Source organism: Vigna umbellata, chromosome 6 (genome assembly GCF_029865625.1).
Source record: "Vigna umbellata cultivar VRB3 chromosome 6, Vumbellata_1.0, whole genome shotgun sequence".
In the NCBI taxonomy this organism is placed as follows: Eukaryota; Viridiplantae; Streptophyta; class Magnoliopsida; order Fabales; family Fabaceae; genus Vigna; species Vigna umbellata.
In genome coordinates, this window is record NC_142170.1 from 5,656,476 (window position 1) to 5,680,547 (window position 24,072).

At 37.8% G+C, this 24,072-nt stretch overlaps 1 protein-coding gene and 2 pseudogenes across 1 annotated transcript in view; 2 read left to right on the forward strand and 1 right to left on the reverse strand.

Annotated features, from left to right (window-relative positions):
• Nucleotides 1–12,206, reverse strand: part of MRE11 (DNA repair and meiosis protein (Mre11)) — a 28,602-nt gene extending 16,396 nt beyond the window's left edge. Inside the window, exons 1-10 of the mRNA XM_088093087.1 lie at nt 11,785–12,206; nt 11,566–11,656; nt 4,139–4,258; nt 3,820–3,888; nt 3,637–3,728; nt 3,337–3,439; nt 3,144–3,251; nt 2,976–3,038; nt 2,743–2,814; nt 2,358–2,435 (exon numbers count right to left, since the gene is read on the reverse strand). Coding sequence (XP_087949213.1) covers nt 2,358–2,435; nt 2,743–2,814; nt 2,976–3,038; nt 3,144–3,251; nt 3,337–3,439; nt 3,637–3,728; nt 3,820–3,888; nt 4,139–4,258; nt 11,566–11,656; nt 11,785–12,086 — 1,098 coding nt within the window. The 5' untranslated portion in view covers nt 12,087–12,206. The remainder of the gene's footprint in view (nt 1–2,357; nt 2,436–2,742; nt 2,815–2,975; nt 3,039–3,143; nt 3,252–3,336; nt 3,440–3,636; nt 3,729–3,819; nt 3,889–4,138; nt 4,259–11,565; nt 11,657–11,784) is intronic.
• A 6,436-nt stretch (nt 12,207–18,642) lies between these two features.
• LOC148196642 (uncharacterized) lies at nt 18,643–20,853 on the forward strand (annotated as a pseudogene).
• A 1,462-nt stretch (nt 20,854–22,315) lies between these two features.
• On the forward strand, nt 22,316–23,867 carry LOC148196643 (uncharacterized; annotated as a pseudogene).
• Nucleotides 23,868–24,072: the final 205 nt, after the last annotated feature.

Below are 24,072 nucleotides of genomic sequence, written 5' to 3' on the forward strand. Positions count from 1 at the left end.
GCTGATGTCACTTTTGATGAATCTTCTTTTTACTTTACACATCTATCTTCTAGTTTTGTACCTCTCCCTGTTACTGTTGATATTCCTCTTATCTGTGATCCTCCTGGTGATGCTCCACCCATTTTGTCTCCTCCTTCTTTAGACTCCCATTCACCACAGGATCGTCCTTCACCACCACCCCTTCAGGTTTATAGTCGCCGCAATTGTCTCCCTCATGACTCACTTCCAGTGCCTCCTCCTGTGTCTCCTCCGGCTCCAGCAAATGAGTCTGACTTGCCTATTGCCCTCTGTAAAGGTATACGCTCTACCCGTAACCCTTCCCCCCATTATACTGTTCTTAGTTACCACAGATTATCTCCATCTTTTTACACTTGTCTCTCATCCATTTCTTCTGTGTCATTTCCTAAATCTGTGGGTGATGCCTTAACTCATCCTGGCTGGCGTCAAGCTATGCTGGATGAATTAAGTGCTTTACAGAAAAGTGGAACTTGGGAGCTTGTCCAATTACCATCTGGAAAGTCTGTTGTTGGTTGCAGGTGGGTGTATGCTATCAAGGTTGGCCCTGATGGCACAATTGATCGTCTGAAAGCTCGACTGGTTGCCAAAGGTTACATAGATTTTTGGTTTGGATTATGGTGATACTTTTTCTCCAGTGGCAAAAATGACCTCTGTTCGCCTATTCATTGCCATGGCCGCTCTTCGACAATGGCCTCTTTACCAACTTGATGTCAAAAATGCTTTCCTAAATGGTGATTTGCATGAAGAAATTTATATGGAGCAACCGCCTGGCTTTGTTGCTCAGGGGGAGTCATCTGGATTGGTATGTCCTCTTCGCAAATCCTTATATGGCCTAAAACAATCTCCTCGGGCCTGGTTTGGTAAATTCAGCTGTGTTGTTCAACAATTTGGTATGTCTCGCAGTGAAGCGGATCATTCAGTGTTCTATCACCACTCAAGTGTTGGATGTATTTACTTAATAGTGTATGTCGATGATATTGTTCTCACAAGAAGTGACTATCTCGGCATCTCTCAGATGAAACAACACCTTTGTCATCATTTTCAAACCAAAGATCTTGGCAAACTCCGGTACTTTTTGGGTATTGAAGTAGCACAATCCAATGATGGTATTGTCATATCTCAGAGGAAGTATGCATTAGACATCTTGGAGGAAACAGGGTTAATGAACTGTAAATCTGTTGAGACACCTATGGATCCTAACATCAAACTCCTACCAAATCAGGGGGAGCTTTTATCAAATCCTGAACGGTACAGAAGATTAGTTGGTAAATTAAACTATCTTACTGTTACGCGTCCTGACATTTCCTTCGCAGTTAGTGTGGTGAGTCAATTTCTAAACTCCCCATGTGAAGACCATTGGGATGCAGTTGTTCGCATACTGAAGTATATTAAAGGATCACCTGGAAAGGGTTTGCTATATGGCCCTAACAACGATACAAAAATCGTTTGCTATTCAGATGCTGATTGGGCTGGTTCCCCTTCTGATAGGAGGTCTACTTCTGGATATTGTGTCTCTATTGGTGGCAACCTGATATCTTGGAAAAGTAAGAAGCAAAGTGTTGTGGCAAGGTCCAGCGCAGAAGCAGAATATAGAGCTATGGCATCTGCTACTTGCGAGCTTGTGTGGCTTAAACAATTACTTAGTGAATTGAAATTTGGAGATGTCACTCGCATGACACTTATATGTGATAATCAAGTTGCTCTTCATATTAGCTCTAACCCTGTCTTCCATGAGAGAACCAAGCACATTGAAGTTGATTGTCATTTTATTAGAGAAAAAATCATATCCGGAGATATCAAGACTGAGTTCGTTAACTCAAGCAACCAGTTGGCAGACATATTCACCAAGTCCTTACGAGGACCAAGAATTGAGTATCTTTGTAACAAGCTTGGAACATATGATTTATATGCTCCAGCTTGAGGGGGAGTGTTAGATGTTAAGTTGTGTGTTTATGTTAATTGGGCTTAGCTCATTCTGTATTTAGGGTTTAACCCTTATCTTACATTATAAATAAACTACCCTATGTGTAGCATAAGGAAGATTTCTCCTAATCTTCTCTATTATTTCACATAGCCAATAGAAGTTCAAATAAAAGCTCCTAATAAACTCTGGATTTTGATGATTTTGTAAATCTGACAACATGCATCAAGATTGGCGTTTAATCGGTTTAACATCATGAAAATTACTATTGTTTTCTCAAAGAAAGGCGCAAGATCAAAAACAATAAAGATTAAAGCAATTAGTTATAGAATTATCTTCTTGCTAGAAAAGAAACATAAAAGAGCCGCTCAGTGTAGATGTGACATTCAAAAGTCATGGTACAATGTACAAAAATTACCTTGACACGTATTAGTGGAAGCTTGAGTTCTTTTCTATTGACGACCTGCTTAGTAGACTTTTCTATCAGTTTCCCAACCTGAACCATATTCTATTATCAAAACAGAGTTGCGATAGGTATGATCACAGATTCATGCATAAAAGTAATTTAAGAAAATTGAAGTTCCAACAAATTTCAGTGGTCCTGAAACAGACTCTAAAGCAGAGTAGCCAAATTTTGTCACAACTGAATAAGAACAAATTACTATAAGAATAATCACTATGAGGAACCAAAGAGGAAGACTCGGGTAAAAAGATACCAAGGTAGGTCTCTCCCACAAGAAGTTTGCATGCAACCAAAAGGACAGAGCAAAACAAAAATCATCTGATAAGCAATATCCACATACCACTTTGTCTAGGTGCTCAAGAATAGAACTTTGATCATTGGGATCAATATCCGGCTCATCTTTTAGTATTACCTTCATTGCAAATATTAGAATGATTACTGTGAGATGGCCACAAATGGTAACCACTAAATAAATTCAATTTTGCTTCGAATAACAGTGAAATGTAAATTATGCATGTAATTAATAATTAATAAAGACAAAAATAAAAACAAAATATTAGTATTTTACCTTACCTCAGTATACTCAAAAGGTCGCACAGACATCAAAGGTATTTTAGTTGGGCGATATTGATTTCCCTGACAATAACCATTTATTTTAAGCACTTAGTAAGATGATGAAATACAACAATCACTGATATTCTACTATGGGAGAGACATTTAGATTCCCAGTACACAGACAACCTTAATTTCTAGAAGAAGTACATGCTTTGGCTTTGATTCTCCATCAATAAGAGACGTTGCAACTGATGACCCTGGTTGAGAGATGTGAAATCCCATCCCTGGAACTTCCTGTAGAAAATCAAAATCCATAATAATTTTGCAGAGCACAACATATTCTATATCGGTCCATTCAAGAGAAGTTTAATCAGAACACCTGCGGGTCAACCAAACATTCATGCTCATGGCCCCACACAATGAAGTCTAGAAAGCGAGGCAGGAAGTGCTCATTTATTGCATTTTTTGGATTTGTCTTCACCCTACATACCATTAGTGAAAACAAGATGAATAATCATGCAGATTAAAATCTAAAACTTCAATACTGTACATCATCTAGACTGCAAGCAATAACAATAAATTCAAAGTCAAAGTTATATTTCAAAACAATCAACACATCTTCATCAATAGGTGATATTAAATGCAGCCTCCTAAAACAGACAGACGAAAAGAAGACAACCTGTTCTGATGAAGTACCAGAATGTTGAACCAATCAGACACTTGACACCCTTCCTGAGATTCAGGTCGCATCCACTGCACAGCATGTGGTGTCTGAAAAAATATTTAAGTAATTTACTACCTCCGGATAGGAGTGCACTTAAATAGATGAACCGCTTCAAAGCAAATTTTATTAGTAGGATACTTGAAACATTCTATTAAGCCTTTCATCTCTAATGTTTCCCAGACCATACAGAGCTACAGCTGTTGAACCCTGCAATTCATAAAAATACAGCTTCAGGACAAAATGAGATTTCTAATCATTCCAGATTTGTCTTCCTTTTTTTCCCATTAGTTTGTCTGCATTGACTTATTACTTTGAATTAAAATCTCACCAAGAGAATTTGAAGGGGAAGAAAAAAGCTTCCCTGAAATTAAGCAAAACCAAACATGCACCTAAAGAAAAAAGTGACGGTTTCACTAAAAATACTGTATCCTGATAGTAAGAGCGTTCAATAACAAACCTTTCTGATAAGAATAGGGTGCAGAGCGATCTGACCAACACCAGAGCCCCCAAGAACTGTTTTCCCAAAGTAGTTGACTAGATTACATGCTGAGAGAATATCAACCACAGAAAGGTTGTCCTGCGACAATGATTCAATAAAGTGATCATATTTGTTGTAGTTTGAAAAATTAGATAGACAAAATATTAATGTTGTCAAATATATATACATAGCTAAACTAAAAAGAGGCAATGGGGGTGGGGGGGGGGGTTAGTTTCTGACAGGTACAAAGGAAAAGTTTACAATAGAAGAAAAACTATATGATTTAGTTTATTAGGAGATATAAAAGGGACAGACAGTTATGGGTAGGTTTTGTTGTCTCAGATTTTTATAAAGTTTATGTAAGCGGTTGTTTTTAGCAATTTTTTAGGAAGTTTTGTAAAGGAAAGGCTAGGGAGAGTGATAGAATCCTCCACAACGAACCTAATCAAGACTCCAAACTCACACCCAGCACACCAGGTAATGAAGAAAGATCTCTTTTATTCACAAAAGAATATCTGTATACAATGAACAATAGAGGCCTAACCCTCTCCCCAGGATAGAACCTGTCTAACAAACAATTAACCAAAAGTCCCCCCTCCTACACTAACTCTCCTATTTATAATGGTTTCCCTCCTCACTTAACTGCTAAAGGCAGTTAAGTGCCAGACCGTTAGTTAGTTAATCGCATCAGTTGTGCCTCTTCCTTCTCTCGTACACTATCCACTTCCCCTTATTCCTTTCAGGTCTATCAATACCCTCCGCCTGAAATTCAACCTTGTCCCCAAGGTTGAAGTCAGGATATTGTTCTCTGATAGTTGCCTCGTCCTCCCAAGTTGCCCCATCTGAACCTCCTTCCTGCCACTCAATCAGCAATTGTGGCACTGTCTTCTTTCCCTGTTGAGCTTGCCTTCTCCCCAAAACTCCCACTGGCCAGAAAGACGGCCCTTCTGCTTGCAATTCTCGCGGTAATTCCTTTTCTACCCTTCGCTCCCCTATAGCTTTTTTTAATTGGGATACGTGAAAAACGGGATGGATCCGCGCTGTATCTAGTAACTGCAACTTGTAAGCTACCTCCCCTACTCTCTGACTGATCTGGAACGGCCCAAAGTACCTCGCCGACAATTTTGGGTGCAACCTAGTGGGCATTGAAGTCTGCCTATGGGGTCTTATCCCTAGATAAACCCAATCTCCCACTTCAAAATTCGTTGGTTTCCTTTTCTTGTTCACTTGCCTTATCATCTGTTCTTGTGCCTTCTCCAAATGAAATTTCAACTGTCTCAAAGCCTCATCACGTGTCAAAAGCTCTTGACTCACCGCCTCAACTAAAGTTTCTCCCGGAATGTATCTATGCAACGAGGGAGGTTGCCTCCCATAGACTGTCTCAAATGGGATGCACTTTATAGCTCCTTGATAGCTGGTATTATACCAATACTCAGCCCAAGGTAAGACCGCCATCCATCCTGCTGGTTGCTCCGAACAAAAACATCGGAGGTATCCTTCTAGCACCCTGTTCACGACTTCAGTTTGGCCGTCCGTCTCGGGATGGTAAGCCGTACTCATTTTCAACTTCGTCCCCAATCCCTTAAAGAGTTCTTTCCAGAAAAGACTAAGAAACAAGGGGTCTCGGTCACTTACCACCGACTGAGGAATCCCATGTAACCGAACAATCTCCCGCGTGAAAACCTCAGCAACCGTTCGGGCTGTGTAAGGATGTTTTAAGGGCAGAAAATGGGCGTACTTACTCAAACGATCCACCACAACTAATATCGCATCATGCCCTCTGGATTTGGGTAGCCTCACAATGAAATCTAAGCTCAAATCTTCCCACACCGCGTTTGGAATCGGCAATGGCTGCAATAACCCCTGAGGAGAAGACAGATATTTGTGTTGTTGACATACACTGCATCGTGCTACGAACTCGGTCACGTCTTTCTTTATCCCCCTCCAAAATAGGGATTGAGCGATTCTCTGGTAAGTTCGATAAACTCCGGAATGGCCCCATGCCTGCGTTACGTGAAATTCTGCTATTAATGTGGCAATCCACGAAGAATTGGCTGACAGCACCAGCCGGCCCTTGTAATGAAGCCTTTCATTCTCCAGAGAATACGCAGGATGGGTGTTCGGGTCTGCTTTGATTTCTTCCACCACTTTCTGCAAAATCGGATCCGCTGCCACTTCCCTGGTTACTTCTTCAAAATCTTGCCAGTACGGTCTGGCCACCACCCTGAGTTCTCCCTCCTCCGTGCCTTCCTCTTCTTTTTTTCTCGACAAAGCATCAGCTACCTGATTCAACGTTCCCGCCTTATATACGATCTCAAAATCGTACCCCATCAGCTTCGCAATCCAATTTTGTTGGTTTTGGGTAGTGATGCGTTGTTCAAGCAAGTGTCTTAGACTTTTCTGATCGGTGTGGACCACAAATCGCTGACCCAGAAGATATGGCCTCCAGTGTTGAATGGCCATCACCAGCGCCATTAGTTCCTTCTCATAAATTGACTTACTTAGCGTCCTCTCCGACAACGCCTTGCTGAAGTAGGCGATAGGTTTCTTATTCTGCATCAGCACTGCTCCGACTCCTCGACCAGACGCATCACATTCAATATGGAACGGCTGCTAGAAATCTGGCAAGGATAATACGGGCGTCGTCGTCATTGCTTCCTTCAGATTTTCCCATGCCTCCTGTGCCTTATCGTTCCAAGCGAATCCCCCTTTTTTTAGCAACTCCGTTAACGGTTTGGCGATCTTGCCATAGTCTTTTACGAACTTCCGGTAATACCCCGTTAGCCCCAAGAACCCTCTCAGCCCCTTCAGAGTTTTCGGTCTCTCCCACTCCTTTACTGCCGATACCTTTTCCGCATTCATTTCGACCCCTTTTTGCGAAATCACATGGCCCAAGTACCTTACTTTAGTCTGCCCAAACTCACACTTCCCCTTATTTGCCACCCAGCCATCACGCTCCAGGACGGACAACACCGTCTCCACATGCTTCAGATGCTCCCCCCATGACTGGCTGTAAACTAAGATATCGTCAAAAAAGACGAGGACGAACCTTCTCAAAAAGAGTTGGAAGAGACTGTTCATCGAACTTTGGAAAGTCGCCGGCGCGTTAGTGAGTCCGAAGGGCATCACCACAAATTCATAGTGCCCTTGATGCGTCCGGAATGTTCTCTTCTCTATATCCCCCTTGTCCATGCGAATTTGGTGATATCCCGCTCTCAAATCTACCTTTGAAAAGTAACACGCTCCCTTCAGCTCATCCAACAATTCTTCAATCACGGGAATCGGAAATTTGTCCGGTACGGTGGCCCGATTGAGCGCCCTGTAGTCGATGCAAAACCGCTAGCTCCCGTCCTTCTTCTTTACCAAAATGACTGGGCTCGAATACGGGTTGTGGCTCGGCCGGATCACCCCAGTTCGAAGCATTTCCGCAACTTGCCATTCGATCTCACCCTTCATGACATGCGGATACCGATAAGGCCGGACGTTCACTGGGTCCATTCCCTCCTGCAGCTTTATCTGGTGCACCCTCTCTCTTTCAGGTGGAAGACTAGTGGGCTCTGCGAACACCTTGTGATACTGGCCCAATAATTTTTCTAGTTCCTCCCTCTGTCTTTCAAAAAGGTCCTTGCCATTCTGATTCACGTTCTAGGCCTCCCGCAAGCCCAACTCCCAAATCAGTAAGCAAACTTTCACGTCATCTACTTTTGATAAAGTTCTGGGTCCCACGATCTTTCTTTCTAATGTGGGGTCACCTTTAATGGTGATCTCCTCTTCTCCCTGTCGGTAAGTCATGATTAAGGTTCCCCAGTCCACCGTCACCTTCCCCAATTTCCTCAACCAGTCTATCCCCAGAATTAACTCTACCCCTCCTAACTCGAACAAATAAAACCGTTCAACGATATCAGCTTCTCCGACCTTTACTGCCACCTGTTCACAACACCCCCTAATCTTCTTCCGTTGACCATCCCCCAAGCACACAAGATACGGCTGGGTATCCTCCACCTTCAACCCCAGCTCCTCCACTACTCTGCGACTAATGAAATTGTGGCTCGCGCCACTGTCGATCAGCACCAAGACCTCTCGCCGACCTATCCGCCCCCACAACTTCATCGTTTTGGGGAACGACAACCCCCTGCTGACAAAGCCGACAGTTCCATTTGAGCGATGTTCACTTCTGTTTCCGTCTCGCCGCTGTCTTCCTCCTCCTCATCCACCACGATCAACATGCGAAGTCCCCGTTCCGGGCACCAATGACCCGGACCAAACGGCCCTCCGCAGCGGAAACATTTGCCCTCCTCTCTCCTTTTCAAGTACTCCGCATAAGGTAGGTTTCGTGGGCCTCGATCTCTCCCGTCACCGGTGGTTCTAGCAACGCCTCCTCCTTGGGCCGTCTCCCTCTTAACCAACCCGACACTCTCGATGGCTCCCCCTCGGTTCTGCGTTTCTCTCGGTGGGTCCACCCGCGCGACTGTTCCCGCCGACCGCCCCCACGAACTTAGATTTTTGTAACCCGAGCCTCCTCCCGTCTTCAACGGCGCACAAAACTTTTCAACGTCCCTCGCGACCCGCATCGCGGTCATAAGGTCTGGCGGATCATGCGGTCTCACCTGGTCGCTCACCTCTTCCCTGAGACCCGCCATAAAATAACCCAGGATTTGCTCCTCTGGAATTTGAGTCGTCTGACCCACTAGCACCTCAAAATCCCTGGCGTAGTCTTCCACCGGCCCCGTCTGTCTGATCGCCGATAGCTTCTCATAGACGATTCCCCGAGTTCCTCCTCCGAAGCGAATTCCCAACGCTCTTTTCAACCCCTCCCACGAGTAGTTCTTAGTCTTCTCCCGCCATAATCAGAACCAGCTTCCGGCGTACCCTTCCATGCTGATAAACGCCAGTTTCATCCTCTCCTCTTCTTCCACTTTCTGTACCTCGAAAAACTTTTCCACCCGACTCATCCAATTCCAGGGTTCGCCACCTTCAAACACGGGCAATTCCACCCGCTTCCGCCAATTGATCATCGCCCCAGTACGTCCTGCTCCGGTTTGGCCCCGTTCGTCTCCTGCTCCTCCGGCGTTATCATTTACAGACGATTCACTCCCATCCCGTCGCACCCCTCTATTGTCGGTCTTGCGGTCTTTCAAGATCGTCAAAATCGCTTGGATATCTTGGCGCATCATCTCACAGTTCTGCCTCAGCGTCCCAGTTTCATGTCGCAAGTACACCGTTTCCTCTTTCGTTTCTGCCAACGCCACCTCCACCGCTTCCATCTGTTCCGCAACCGTCACCACTCTTCCCTCCATCACGTTCGGCTATCAATGGATCCGGCAGGTCAGACCAATTTGATAGAGTCCTCCACAACGAACCTAATCAAGACTCCAAACTCACACCCAGCACACCAGGTAATGAAGAAAGATCTCTTTTATTCACAAAAGAATATCTATATACAATGAACAATAGAGGCCTAACCCTCTCCCCAGGATAGAACCTGTCTAACAAACAATTAACCAAAAGTCCCCCCTCCTACACTAACTCTCCTATTTATAATGGTTTCCCTCCTCACTTAACTGCTAAAGGCAGTTAAGTCCCAGACCGTTAGTTAGTTAATCGCATCAGTTGTGCCTCTTCCTTCTCTCGTACACTATCCACTTCCCCTTATTCCTTTCAGGTCTATCAGAGAGTCTAGTTCTCTCGAAAGACCAAGGCTAGTGTAACAGTTTGGATTAATGTGCTTGTTTCATTATTAATAAAGCTGTATGGTTTTTCTGGGTGAACATCCAAAAACCTGTCTTGGAAGTCTTTACAGTTTTAAATAAATCTGTAGATCTATCAGTTTCCTTCAAAATCAATTGACTTTTTCAGATCACGAATGTCAGTAGGAAATCCAACAAGCAAAAGAAATGAAAACATCATCACCTTTTCAAATGTATATACAAATTGCTTGCTGAGGAAAATGTATATAAGGTGTTCCGTTAGTCAGAAATTAGACATCATAATTTTTATTAAGCGTAACTGATCTCCAAAAGCGAGTTCATGAAGTAAGAATTGTCGAAACCTTTCTAAATTCTAATTCAGTCTCTTTTATAGTTGAAGTGGGATCTCAACAGTCAACCCTTCGTGATCAATACTAGAAATCTGGAATGTGGAGATTGTAGGACTGATTTTTCATACATCGCAAAGGCCAAGTAGCAGTCTTAGATAGATTTCATGGGGAGACCCGAAATCAATTTTACAATAGGGCCTAATTCAACTCCAAAAACTAGCTCACAAAGTGAGTGAGAATCAAGCTTTTACAAGCTTTACATTGCCCATGTGCATTCTCTCAAAAAATGTTTATGATGTGTAATAACACATTTATCAATCTTATTCCGAATTTATCTTGCAACAATGCTAAGTACAAGACCAACAATGCTAAGTACAAGAATCAAGCTATTACAAGCTTTACTTTGCCCATGTGCATTTTCTCAAAAAATGTTTATTTGTAATAACACATTTATCAATCTTATTCTGAATTTATCTTGCAACAATGCTAAGTACAAGACCAACAACTCCAGTCCTTACAAAAAAAAAATTAAGAAAAAAGGAAAGGAAAGACAGAAATTATAACTAGTAATACATCTTCATCTAACGCCCTCTTGAAGCAAAACAAATAGTGGTGAAATAAACAAACACTAGTCCAGATACTTATGACTTGTATGGAGCTATAACAAGGTAAAAGTATACTAGTATTTCCCCCAAGCCCACATGGATAATCATTAGCCTCTTTTGCGATTCTACCTCCCATCCAAACCCTAAGGAAAAAATAAACCAAGTCAAGATTATTGAACAGTAAAGGCATGAAAACCAACAGTCGATGATTTATCCAAGTCCTCAGTCTATAACACCCACCCCCTTCTGTTACAAAAAGGTTAACCCGTTCATACAAGGCCCATAATTTCCTATAACAAATGCCCCTCCTTAAGAAGCCGGCACTAGAGGCTTGGAAAATTCGGGACTCCCCCAATGGTAGGAGTAGGTTCCTCCAAGGTTCGAACTCGAAACATTGGATTCGTGCAAGGCTCTGATACCATTGTTACAAAAATGGTTAACCCGTTCATACAAGGCCCAGAATTTACTATAACACCTTCCTAATCCTAGCCACTCGACGTTCATTTTATCCAGCCGAAACTCTAAATAACAACTTAAGTAACAAAACAAATGTTCCAAGCAAAACCAAAAATCGTTTCAATTTTCAAATACCAACTTACAGCATAAACCTCTCGAACATTCGAGCATGCAAACTTTCAAAACAATCAACCATTTCCGGTAAACACGGAGTAATTCCCGAATATAAAATCTCCTTATGGTCTCCTTCTTAATCGGGCACATTCTAAATGCAGCAATGAACAAAGAATACAAGTCCAAAATCATACCACACCAGCAGGATCATCATGATTTCCATGAATGGTAAAAACCGGCAAGCCAACATTGAAGTGAGGATCCTCATAGTTCACGTGACCAAACCTGCGGAACAAATAACAATCACTCACTCTATCCTTAATAACCTTCACATACATTTAAGAACCACACACACGAGTTAGCGACGAGAGAGAGAGAGAGAGGGAGAGAGAGAGAGAGACAGAGAGACTCACGCGTTCTGGAAATTGAGCGTCTGGTCGCTGACGACTTGGAACGGGACGGGGCGGTCGTTGAGGCAGTAGCGGCGGAGAATCTCGATGGCCTTGACTAGCGTTGACCGCGACGGCTTGTTCTCGTGGAAGAGGTCGCCGCCAAGGAGAACGAAGTCCACGCCCTGGCGCTCGGCAATGGCGCAAATCTCCTCGAAGGCGTGGAAGGAGTCGTGGCGGCGCACCTCGTCCTTCTCCATGTACCCGAGGTGGCAATCGGTGGCCACCAGAATGCGCAGCATGTTCGCTGCGTCACCGCCCTCCATCAACGGTGAGGCAGTTTTGCTTGAGGGAAAATGAATTGCACTGAGTGTGTGGAGAAATTTGGGTGAAGGGAACCCAACGACGCCGTTCTGGAGTTTTTTTTTTCAGAATAGGCGGGACCTTTGTTTTTCCTTCTTCATTATTTTCTTTTCCAGTTTTCATAAATTTTGGGAAAATCTGAAAATAATCGAGAAAAAAATAATGGAGATAAATTACATCTTTTTCCCTTGCAATTTACGATTTTCGTCAAAGTAATCAGTGCGTGAAGAGAAATTAATAATTTTCAAGCAAATATCTAAAATTTTAATTACTTTTTTACTCATTAAACCTTATCATGTATTATAAGTTTAACCTTTAAACATGTTAATTAATGTCATTGTTTAAATTACACTTTTTTATTTTGAACTAACATAATTGACAATATTATACACTTCTACAATTAAAATAGTTTATTCCTTTCAGTATTTAGAGCTTATCTGAAATTTCTTGCAATATATGCATTTAAATTAAAAAAACACGTTAAAATACGAAAAGAAGACAAAGGCGTTAAGATATAAGAATCACGTATGAGATATAAAAACTATAATTGTTGTGTTAACATTGATGTAGAAAATATGAAAATCAAACATCTTATAGTAGGCGTTAAGAAAATGTATAGGTAGTAAGGTGTTATTAATTTTTATAAAATGAAAGAGAATTAAGATAGAGATACTAAAACTTTGCAATGTGTATTTGAAGAAAAAAAAGTTAAAGTTAATTTTGTTGAATTTATCATAATATAATTTATTCAAATTGGTATGATATGAGAACTTTTCTTTATCTTTTAAAAATAAAATAATTTTGTTGATTAATATAAAATATTTTTCATATCAATATTTTTCACTCATCGAAATAAATAGAGAAGGAATATTCTAGTTAATTTATTTATATTTTCTTCTTCTTTTTCCCTTTGTTTTTTCTCTTTTGAAAAGATATAATTTATCCCGTTTATTTCCTAGTTTGATTTGTTTGAATAATTACTTTTCACATGTACTTACAAAAGAAAAAATATATATAAACTAAAAAGAATGGTATACAAGCAAATTGGTAAAAAAATATTTAAATTAACTTTTGAAAAACTAATTTAATTAATACAATTTCAATTTTAAAAAAGAAAAAAAACGCTTATAAATGGAATGTTATAAGCATATAAAGTCACACTTTATTAAGGTCCAAATCAAATACATGTCTAATAGTAAGGTTTAAAAGTGCAAGACAAGTCATTTTGCAATTCATGATTTATGCACTTTTACACATGCGTAAAAGATTATACAAATGATATTTTTACACAATTTTTTACATGTGACTTTTTTAAATTGAATTTACAATAACTTTTTTAAGTGGTTGACTTGGATTTTTTCTTTGTTCATATTGAAATTCTAAATTGAACCAAATATAAAATATAAAAAATGACAAATTCAAATGACCTGATTACATTTGAACCAAATACGAAAAAATCTAGTATTTTACTCCATTGAAACAATATGTCTGTCTCAAAATTTCTTGCTCACATTATAACTTCATTGTTTTCTTGTGGGTTCCTTATGTCACCTGCATTTCGTCGTCGTCACTTTTGATCAATTGTTTGGGTGTGCCTTTGTTTCATTCCTTCCATTATTTTGTGCATCATTCCTTTGTTTGTGTTTGGTCTATGTGTCAATAAAGCACATTTTAGCAGTTTCAAGTAAGATACTTATAACCTCATGTCCTTTGTGATAAATAGTTTTAATTTTTTGTTATGGTTGTATTAAATTGAAGAAGTTTGATTATTATTTTTTGGGTGGTTTGAGATTGGAATATATTTGGTGATTTCACTATTATGATTATAACGGTTTATTTGTGAATGATACGTGATATGTTGATTTTCGGTTTGTGTACGTGACTTTGATGTATTGTAGTTGAACAAAGTTTCAAATAGGGTGAAGTGATGAGTAACTGTAGTTTAAGTGGTTTCATACTTTGAGTTTTTTATATAATAAACATGGTATAAGAAGTTGTTTCTCTTAATGATCTTTGATTGTGTCGTTGATTTCGAGTTGATTATTTTTTTACTGAATAGTATATGTAGAAGTCATGGATGGTAACAAAATAGATATAGAAATTAACGTAAATAATTATCTTTAATTTGAAAGGGCACATATATTTGACATAAATAATTTCTTATTGAACAAGTAGGTTCGACTTCATAATTGTTGTGATACAAAGTACATTGTTGAAATGAATGGTATCCTTAAGGATACACATCGTTTAAGGATTGGAGACACACCTTTCAAATGATGGAGAGGCCTTTAGAGATTTGTGGTCCTTTATTGAAGGAGATGCTTAGTCGTTGGGTATCCGTAAACTAATCGTTTTGTGTGATGTAGCACTTGGTGCCCTTAACATTTGTAGGCGTATGTATGTGTTTAGGGTTGAGTGTAAGTCGAGTTGAGGTAGAATTTGATCAAAATTTATATGGTGTTGTGGGTTCACTTTTCATTGGCAAAGCAATAACTATTAAAGATGTTATTAAAAGGATGAAATGCATTATAAGCATTGAGGAGCATAATGTAGGTTGTATATGTTGTTTGTATATATTGATTTATTTTGTTGTACTTTATTTTTCTGAAAATTCAAGAAATGTAAGTGATATCTCTTGTACAATATTAGACAATATTAATAGTTTGAGAAAGTATAATGGGTGACTATTGTCCATAGTTTTTTTATGGACAACTTAATTCATGCCTATTTGAAGTATAACACAAGGTTACTCCCATTAATTAACCAAACACGTAAGTTGTTTGCTTTAATTTTTTTTTACCACAGTAATGGGTCATTGAATATCTATATTTTCATTTGAAAGTTCTAATTATATATGTATTTGGTTATGCAAGTGTTGTAGATATGACTATGGGATCACTGTTCTAAAAATGATTGAGTTGTGAAATGATGTTCTAAAATGTAATGGGGAAAACATGTTTTAATACATCAATATAGGTAGGACAATGTTAAATATTTTCAAGCATTGTTAAATATTTTTATGTCGTTGTTTTATCTTTTCATAGTTTATTATGATCTCTTATGATTGAATATTATTTTTTTGTGCAAGAACATATTAGGAGAAATATGTATGTGATTGGATACTATATCAAGACAATATCCGCAGGGAATCAATGCTTCAAGACTTAATATATATATAATAAAATATGTTTTAATATATATATATATATATATATATATATATATATTTTAAAATAAAAAATAAAGAAAATAATGACCAACCAATCCTAGCTTTTTTTTTCACATCTCTAACCTTATACATATTTGTTGAGATTGTTGATAGGGGAGCATTGGATTAGTTGAACCCACAATCTCAGTAATATCTGTGTTTTTGATGATGACAACACATAATTAATAACACATGAGTATTTTGTGTTACATGTTCTGTGATTACATGTTATATGTTTTTGCTTACTGTGATAAATCTGTATAAGCATATTTGTGAACATGATTGTGTTGTTCATTGCATATCATTGTGTTTAATATGTGATTCTATATGTGTATGCATGACATAAGTTGTTGGAAATGAAAAACCACAAGCACTTTGGTTGAACCTTAATGTGTGGCAAAACAACAGTAAGTCGATTACATTATGGGATGAATCGATTAAAACTCGAGTGTTTGCACAAATTTTTATCAAGTGTGCTATGAGTTATTTTGAAGAGAAAAATTTTCAAAATTGTGCTAAGTGATTTTACTTAATTGACTACATGCAATCTGTATTCGACTAAGTTCGTTGCTATTTTGAAAACTGATTGAATGCTTGACTCAATTGATTTAGCAGTCATATTTTCAAATATATTGACCAAACATTTATTGTGAGTCGACTGCATTAAATGTGCATTCAATGAATAAGCTTGACTGATGTTAGTTTGTTATAACTGCAAGATGTATTCGACTACATTAGTGACTAAGTCGATTAAATTGCGTTTGATGTATGCATTACTATAAATTGACGCTGATTTGAATTCTGTAAGAACTTTTGTGCATTTTAACATTTTCATATTGATCTTATAGAGAAAGAAAAGCTCCAAGAACCAAGATTGACCGTGGTGATCAAAGACTTGAGGTTTCTTGATAAGCAAGGCTTGCTGAGTTAAAACGTCTAATCAATCTGCACAACTAGGTGTATTCTGCGTGATCAGGATTTGCAATCTTTGAAGATTGACTTGGATTCCCTGTGGTGTTTGCAGGAAGAAGAATGATGTTATTGACTTTGAGGGTGCCTCAAAGGGATAGACAGCAAACGAGAGTGTTCTTGTTGTTGGTCTAGTTTGGTTATTGCCTATATTTAGATTAGAGGGTTAGAGAGATGTTTTACACTTTTGACGTGAGGTCTCTGTAAAAACCTTGTTGTAAAAACCTTGATCTTTATAGTGCATTTGATTCCTGTGGTTGGAAGGACACTGGATGTAGGTTTGGCCGAACCAGTATAAAAATTAGCATTTGAATTCTCTGATCCTTACACTCTTTTATTAAGTCGATTACGCTGTCATCATATTCGATTAGTTTACTGTTGCATTGTACATCTTTTAACTTGCGATTCAAGAAAAGTGTAAAAGCATCTTAATTACTGAAATAGTTTTTGAAAGCTTATATTTTTTCACTTCACCAATTCACCCCCTCTTGGTGTGAGAAACTAAGTCATTCTATTTTAACAATATTAAATATGTATTGTTAAATATCAACGTGTCTTATTGATTTGAGTATGTATCTACAAGTTTTCTTTTTATGTAAAAGATAAATTTTATGTTGTACAATCTAAATCTAAATTTGAATGTAGTATTTAAGATTTAACAATTTGGAAATTTTCCTTTTATATATAAAAAAACTTTTAAATTATGTAATTTAAAATATAATATTGATTTCTAAATTATTCAATCTTAAAGTCTAAATTATTTTTTAAATCACTGTTCTAGATTGTATAGATTAATATACTGTTTTTCTAAAATGTAAATTACATAATTTGGGAGATTTCAAGAATCTGAAAAAAAAAACTTTAAAGCAAAGGATAGAGTAAAGATTTTAATAATACTCATGGGAGTGCAAAAGAAAATCACAAGGCTGCAAAAAGAAATTCTCAAAGAATAAAAAGTGTAATGGCCAATTCATCTGCTGTGTGTTTTCACGTGAGCATCAATATCTGCTCAAATTCTCTCCCGATCTTATGCTACTACTCCTTCTACCGGATATTTTTTTAATTTCATTTAACACACAAGTTTAAAACATTTTTTATTTTGAATTTGTTATAAGTAAATATAAAAAAACTATTGTGGGACGATGATTTGCTACGGAGAAAGATTTAAAGATAATGGTATTTTCACATCATAACTTTTTTACACTTTATTATCATTTATTCTCTATTTTTTTAGAAATATAATTTTTGTAAGATCATTGTACTCTTATAAAGATTATAAAATAGTAGTTAAATTGTGTCAAATAATCTTTTCTAAGATTTAATATCAAAATTTCGGATAACGTTGATATTGTTATTGAAGTCGGCATCTCTGATGATATTTTGGAAGTAACTTTTTACATAAAAAGAATAGCGTTGGCAAGCAGCGTGTGAAACTAACAATAGGAATGTCAAGATTAGAAAGTCTACAATTTACTTAAAATTCCAAAACTATAGTTTATCTATACTATTTTATATTTAAAAAAATTAAATTATGTTTACTAAAACCTAGTTATACTGTTTAATAATTCAGTTTAAATATACTAAACTTAATTTATTTTTAGTATGATTTAGGTTTCATATAATTTGAGATCGAATTTTTCTTCCGATCTTGCTACATTTCTTTCTTATTATCGACAAAGAATGTTATTTTTAAGTCGCTTATGTCTTTCTAATGTCATTTGGTATTCATTTACTTTGTTTTTCATGTGGGTTGACTGATTGATTTTCGTTTATCTTTAGGATGTTTTTCGTACGTGGTCAGCAAACTTCATCATCTTCTTCAGTGACACCATTTGAAGTTTGTTTTTTTTTTCCTTCAATATTTCTTACATATGATATATGTCTTTGTGTTTGTGTTGTGTTTGTCGATTCTAGATATATGATATGTGTATTACGATATATATTTGTGTTTGTGTACGTTTACTATGTAGTTTTTTTTTCCTTCAACGTATGATTGGTATTATTTTTTTGTTCTCAACTTAAGTTAGTTTTTTTTTCGTTGATTCTTTACTTTTAGAGTAGTACTATGGATCGAAGCTGGATTCATCAACGTCGTATTAGTGAAGAGTATGAGCGAGGGGTTTTTGAGTTCATAGAATATGTTAAAGAACACGCAGAACCTGTGAACGGGGCATATTTTTGCCCTTGTGTTCGTTGTCTCAATCAAGTATATCAAGACTGTGACAACATCCGTGATCATCTGTTCATCTATGGAAGAATGAGAAGTTATACAATTTGGACTTAGCATGGGGAAGTATTACATAAGCAAACAACGTTATGTCAACGAATGGATGGGTGATCATTTAGACAAAATGGTACGTGACGTTGGTGAAGAAAATTTTGGAAGAGCTCATTTATACGATAGTCTTAAGAACAATTTAGAGCAAGAGTTGTATCCAGGATGCATCAAATTTACAAGGTTATCGGCTACTTTGAAATTGTTTTGTTTGAAAGCAAGAAACGGATGGACTGAAAAAAGTTTCAAGGAATTGTTGGAGTTGCTGAAGGAGATGCTTCCAGAAAATAACATGTTACCTATTCGTAATTACGACGCGAAGAAAATTCTATGTCCAATGGGTTTGGAATACCAAAAGATACATGCATGTCCCAATGACTGTGTATTGTATAGAGATCAGTATGCTTCTATGAAGGTGTGTCCTACGTGTAGTTCGTCGCGATTTAAGAAGAAACTTCATGGAAATAACGATGAACACAATGAAGATCCATCGGCAAAGGTCATGCGGTATTTACCTATAATACCTAGGTTGAAACGATTGTTTTCTGTTAAAGAAGATGCGAAGAATCTTATGTGGCACGTTGATGGAAGAAAATGTGATAATCTTCTTCGACACCTAGTTGATTCCCCACAATGGAAGAACATTGATGGCACATTTCCGGAATTTAGTGCAAAGCCAAGAAACTTAAGACTTGCACTTGCTACTGATGGTATGCATCCTTATGGCAACTTAAGTAGAAAACATAGTTCATGGCCAGTTATGTTGATGATTTATAATCTATCTCCTATGTTGTGCATGAAGAGAAAATACATTATGTTGTCTATGATGATATCGGGTCCTAGACAACCTCGAAATGACATTGATGTTTATTTTAAACTATTAATTGACGATTTAAAAATGTTGTGGGAAGAGAGCGTCGAGGTCTTCGATTCATATTCAGAAGAAAACTTTTGTTTGCGTGTAATGTTGTTTTGCACCATAAATGATTTCCCAGCATATGGGAACTTGAGTGGTTACAGTGTTAAAGGTCATTTTCCATGTCCGATTCGTGAAGAAAATACTAGTTATCCTCAACTGAAGCATGGGCAAAAAACTGTGTACACAAGACACCAAAGATTTCTTCCTCGAAATCACCCTTACTGTAGATTGAAAAAAGCGTTTAATGGAAGTCCTGAAGATGATGTAGTGTCTAGACTCCGTAATGGGGAAGAAGTATACAACCAGGTGAGGAACATTGATGTTGTATTCGAAAAACATAAAAAGAAGACCGTTGAGAAAAATATTTGGAAAAAACGATAAATATTCTTTAATCTTCCATATTGGTGTAAACTTGATGTGCGACATTGCATAGACGTGATACAAGTTGAAAAAAATGTATGTGATAGTGTTGTTGGGACTTTACTAAACATTAAAAGAAAGACAAAAGATGAAGTGAAAGCACGACAAGACTTGGTTTACATGGGAATCCGTTATGAGTTACATCCGCAATCCATAGGAAGACGCACCTATCTTCCTCCAGCTTGTCACACTCTTTCAAAAAAAGAAAAGTAATTTTTTTGTCAATGTTTGCATAGTGTGAATGTTCCACAAGGTTATTCGCCGAATATTAGTAGTCTTGTTTCTATGAAAGATTTAAATTTAGTTGGTTTAAAGTCTCACGATTGTCATGTCTTAACGCAACAACTTTTATCAGTAGCTATTCGAGTCATATTACCTGCCTCTGTTAGAGGTATTCTCACACGTTTAAGTTTGTTTTTCAATGCCATTTGCAAGAAAGTTGTTGATCCTCGACAGTTAGATGGTTTGCAAAATGAGGCCATTAGACTATTGTGCCAATTGGAAATGTATTTCCCACCCTCATTTTTTGATATCATGGTTCATTTGATTGTCCATCCAGCGAGAGAAATTCGAATATGTGAGCCGATTTTCTTGAGGTGGATGTACCTAGTTGAAATATACATGAAGATCTTAAAGGGATATGTTAAGAATCAATTGAGACCAGAAGCTTCGATTATAGAGCGCTACATTGCAGAGGAAGCCATTAAATTCTGCTCAAGTTATATGCCAAGTTGTGAACCAATAGGACTTCCAAAGAACAGACATGAACACAGATGTGAAGGAAAGGGAGTTCGAGGAGTAAAGATTGAAATTGTTAGTGGAAAAGAAGTTAATCAAGCTCATTTGTACATTTTAAACAACACAGAGGATGTTATTCCTTACATTTCACAACACATTGATGAAATCAAGTCTGCACATCCACATATGAGCGAAAAGTGAACACTTCATGAACATAACAAATCCTTTTAAGCTTGGTTTAAGAAAAAGATTTACGTGATTCCGAATGTTTCTGAAAATCTATTGAGACTAGCTCGCAGACCTAACACCGATGTGATCACTTTCGGCGGCTATTACATAAACAATTACTTGTTATATTCAAAGGAGGAAGACAATAAAAGTAGAGTTCAAAATAATGGAGTTACCCTACAAGCCGAGGCTGTACACTTTTCTAGTTCCAAGGATAAGAATCCAATTACAGCATCAATGAGTTATTTTGGAATAATACAAGAAATTTGGGAAGTTGATTATGTCACTTTTAGAGTTCCAGTTTTCAAGTGTAAATGGGTTGATGGTAATTCTGGTGTGGTGACAGAAGACCTCAGATTCACTTTGGTGGATCTTAACAAAGTGAGTTACACAGATGAACCATTTATTATGGCTAGTCAAGCAAGACAAATATTCTATGTCACTGACCCAGTGAATCACAAATGGTCAATGGTATTGGAAGGCAGAGCCATGCACACAACTGATGATGAAGAATCTCTAGATATACTTGAGACAAGCTCCTTCACATCAAGAACCATTGAAAATAAGGTTGATGATGTACCCGATGAAATATATGCAACTCGATGTGATCACAACGAAGACATATGGGAGAAATAGGTGTCTTTCTTTATATTGTTTTAATTACTTGTACAATTTATTTATTTTGTCTGTAAACACTATAATTTATTAACACTTTGTAAACAGGTATGACAAGCTCTGGATCAGGTCCGACGGGAGGAGGTGGTAGATCTGTGACTCGGATGCCTGATGTCACATCCCGTCAAGTTAATGAGAAACCAATGACGGTGGAGTTTGATCCCCGATCATTTGCTCCTATTGGGGCACATGCAGCATCGTTTAGGAGTTACTTGGGCGTGTTGGCAAAAACACATGTCCTTATTGTCGCTAACTATTGGGATGATGTTCCAAAGGTTGATAAAAATCTACTATGACAAGATATTTTGGTATGTTTAAGATGTTTTACTTCCATCATTGACTTATTTTTGTTTAACATGCTTTAACATTAATTTTGTTTTTAACAAGAAAATTGGGATATTCCTAATTATGAGAGGATAAGGAATAAGATTTTATCCTACATTGCAGTATGATGGAGGGACTTCAAGACGAGAATGACACGTGTATACGTCTTTGGCTCTAAACAGAACGAGACTTCTTGTTCAAAATATAAAATAACTGAGGAAGAGTAGGTGCATTTTAAAGCAACTAGACTTTCTGATGACTGACATGTATGTTTTTTAATATTTTGCTCTAGTCACACAAGATGTTAATTTGTGATTTATGCTTAATAATTTTAATTTTTTCATAGGTGAAAAGGATAGCCGTCCAGTAGAGGCAGAGGCTTAATGATACACCACACGTACTGTCACGTGGTGGTTATGCGTTATTAGAGAAAAAGATGAGAAAATGTCGTGCTGAGGAGTTAGGTCTTGTGTCAGCTGACCTAGCACCTCCACCAGCTAGACATGAATTGTGGAAGGTTGCACGGACCAAGTCCAATGGCCAGATGACATCCCAGTCTGCTCAGGAGATATCTCAGAGAATTGTAAGTAGAATCTTTTAACTAATTACCATACTTCATAAAAAAATTATTTAACAAACTTTTTTATGTGTCTAACTTCATTATGAAGGATGAGTTGATTGAGCAACAGTCTCAAGGCACATTTGTGGCACAAGGTAGGGAGGACCTCTTAGTAGTAGTCACAGGTCGGCTAGATCATCCAGGTCGTGTACGTACTGTTGGAGGAGCTACTGGATTGAGGGACTACTTTGGCCTAAACCAAGAAGCATAGAAGTCGTGAGCCAAGAAGTGCTTAGTAGCCTCAGACAACAGATGCAAGTCGAGATAGAGGAGCACATGAATGAACGCTAAAAAACGCTCGAAGAAAAACTTGCGATGATCTCCCAACAACAACAACAACAACAACAACAGCAGGAGGACGTCCCCAAAGATGATCCTACCGCACCTTGTGTGAGCACCAAAAGCTCATGCTCTACTGTAGATCATACTAATTACACTATTCAATATGATTTTTTGGTTGATGAGGATCCTTCGCGCGTAGTGGCCGTGGGACGATAGATTGCAGGAGGCTAGACCATTCATGGTGCTCCTTTATTGCCTACTCACGCGTGGGTAATGATTGATGATGTTAGAGACCCGCAGGCTCTCGTGCCAATGCCTACATCTGAAATCCAATTCGTGGGGGAGGCCATAGGCACATTTATAGCTTGGCCTAAGGCTATGATCATGTCATATTTTGGCCAACCAGCGGTATTATATTCTTATTTTTATTATCTTAAATCTTTAAGTTATAATTAAATGATTCCTAACTTTTGTAAATGTGACTTTCAGGTCTATCGTCCTAAGAAACAACCAATGCCTCAACCTGTGAATGAGGCTCATGAGGAAGCATAAGATGATGATGATCCTCTATCCATATTGACATCGATATTAAATAAGTTGAGAAAAGAACCGATAGGGATAGAGTAGGAGTTAAGAACATTTGGCCTTGAGTGCCATATTCCATTGTATATTGCTTTCAATGATGCATTTGAGATCATTGGTGGAGAAACAATGTTAAACATTTCATGCATACAACTATGATGTATGTAAGTTTTTTAATTGTTATTTTCCAATTTGTATATTAGTATTATTACTTTTTAATAAATATACTTAACTTTATTGTTATAGGTACATAGACACCGTCGTAGTGGAATCAGGTCGGGCGTTAGTTTATGGCTTTCTTGAACCTCAGACCATTCAACCATCTGGAAACACATTAGAGTCCAGAAAATCATATATGCAAACATGGATGATTGAGTCTAATAGAGAGATGTATATCACGCCATACATTGATGCGTATGTGTTTCCCAATATTGTCAACTTTTATCAAATTTTAATCAATAAACTCACTACTTGTTGGTACATGATGGGGGACATTGGCAACTAATGGTGATCATTCCAAAAAAAGCACAAGTTGTATGGTTTTGTTCTCTTCATTGGAAGATGAAATCGGGGTTGAAGTCCTTGTTACAATCGTAAGTATTACATTCATTTATACCAATTCATGATGATATTAATATATTAACTTATGTTTCTAATGTTTCAAATTTGTTTAGAGTTGTGGCTAGGACCAGAGAACAACAAATTGAAAT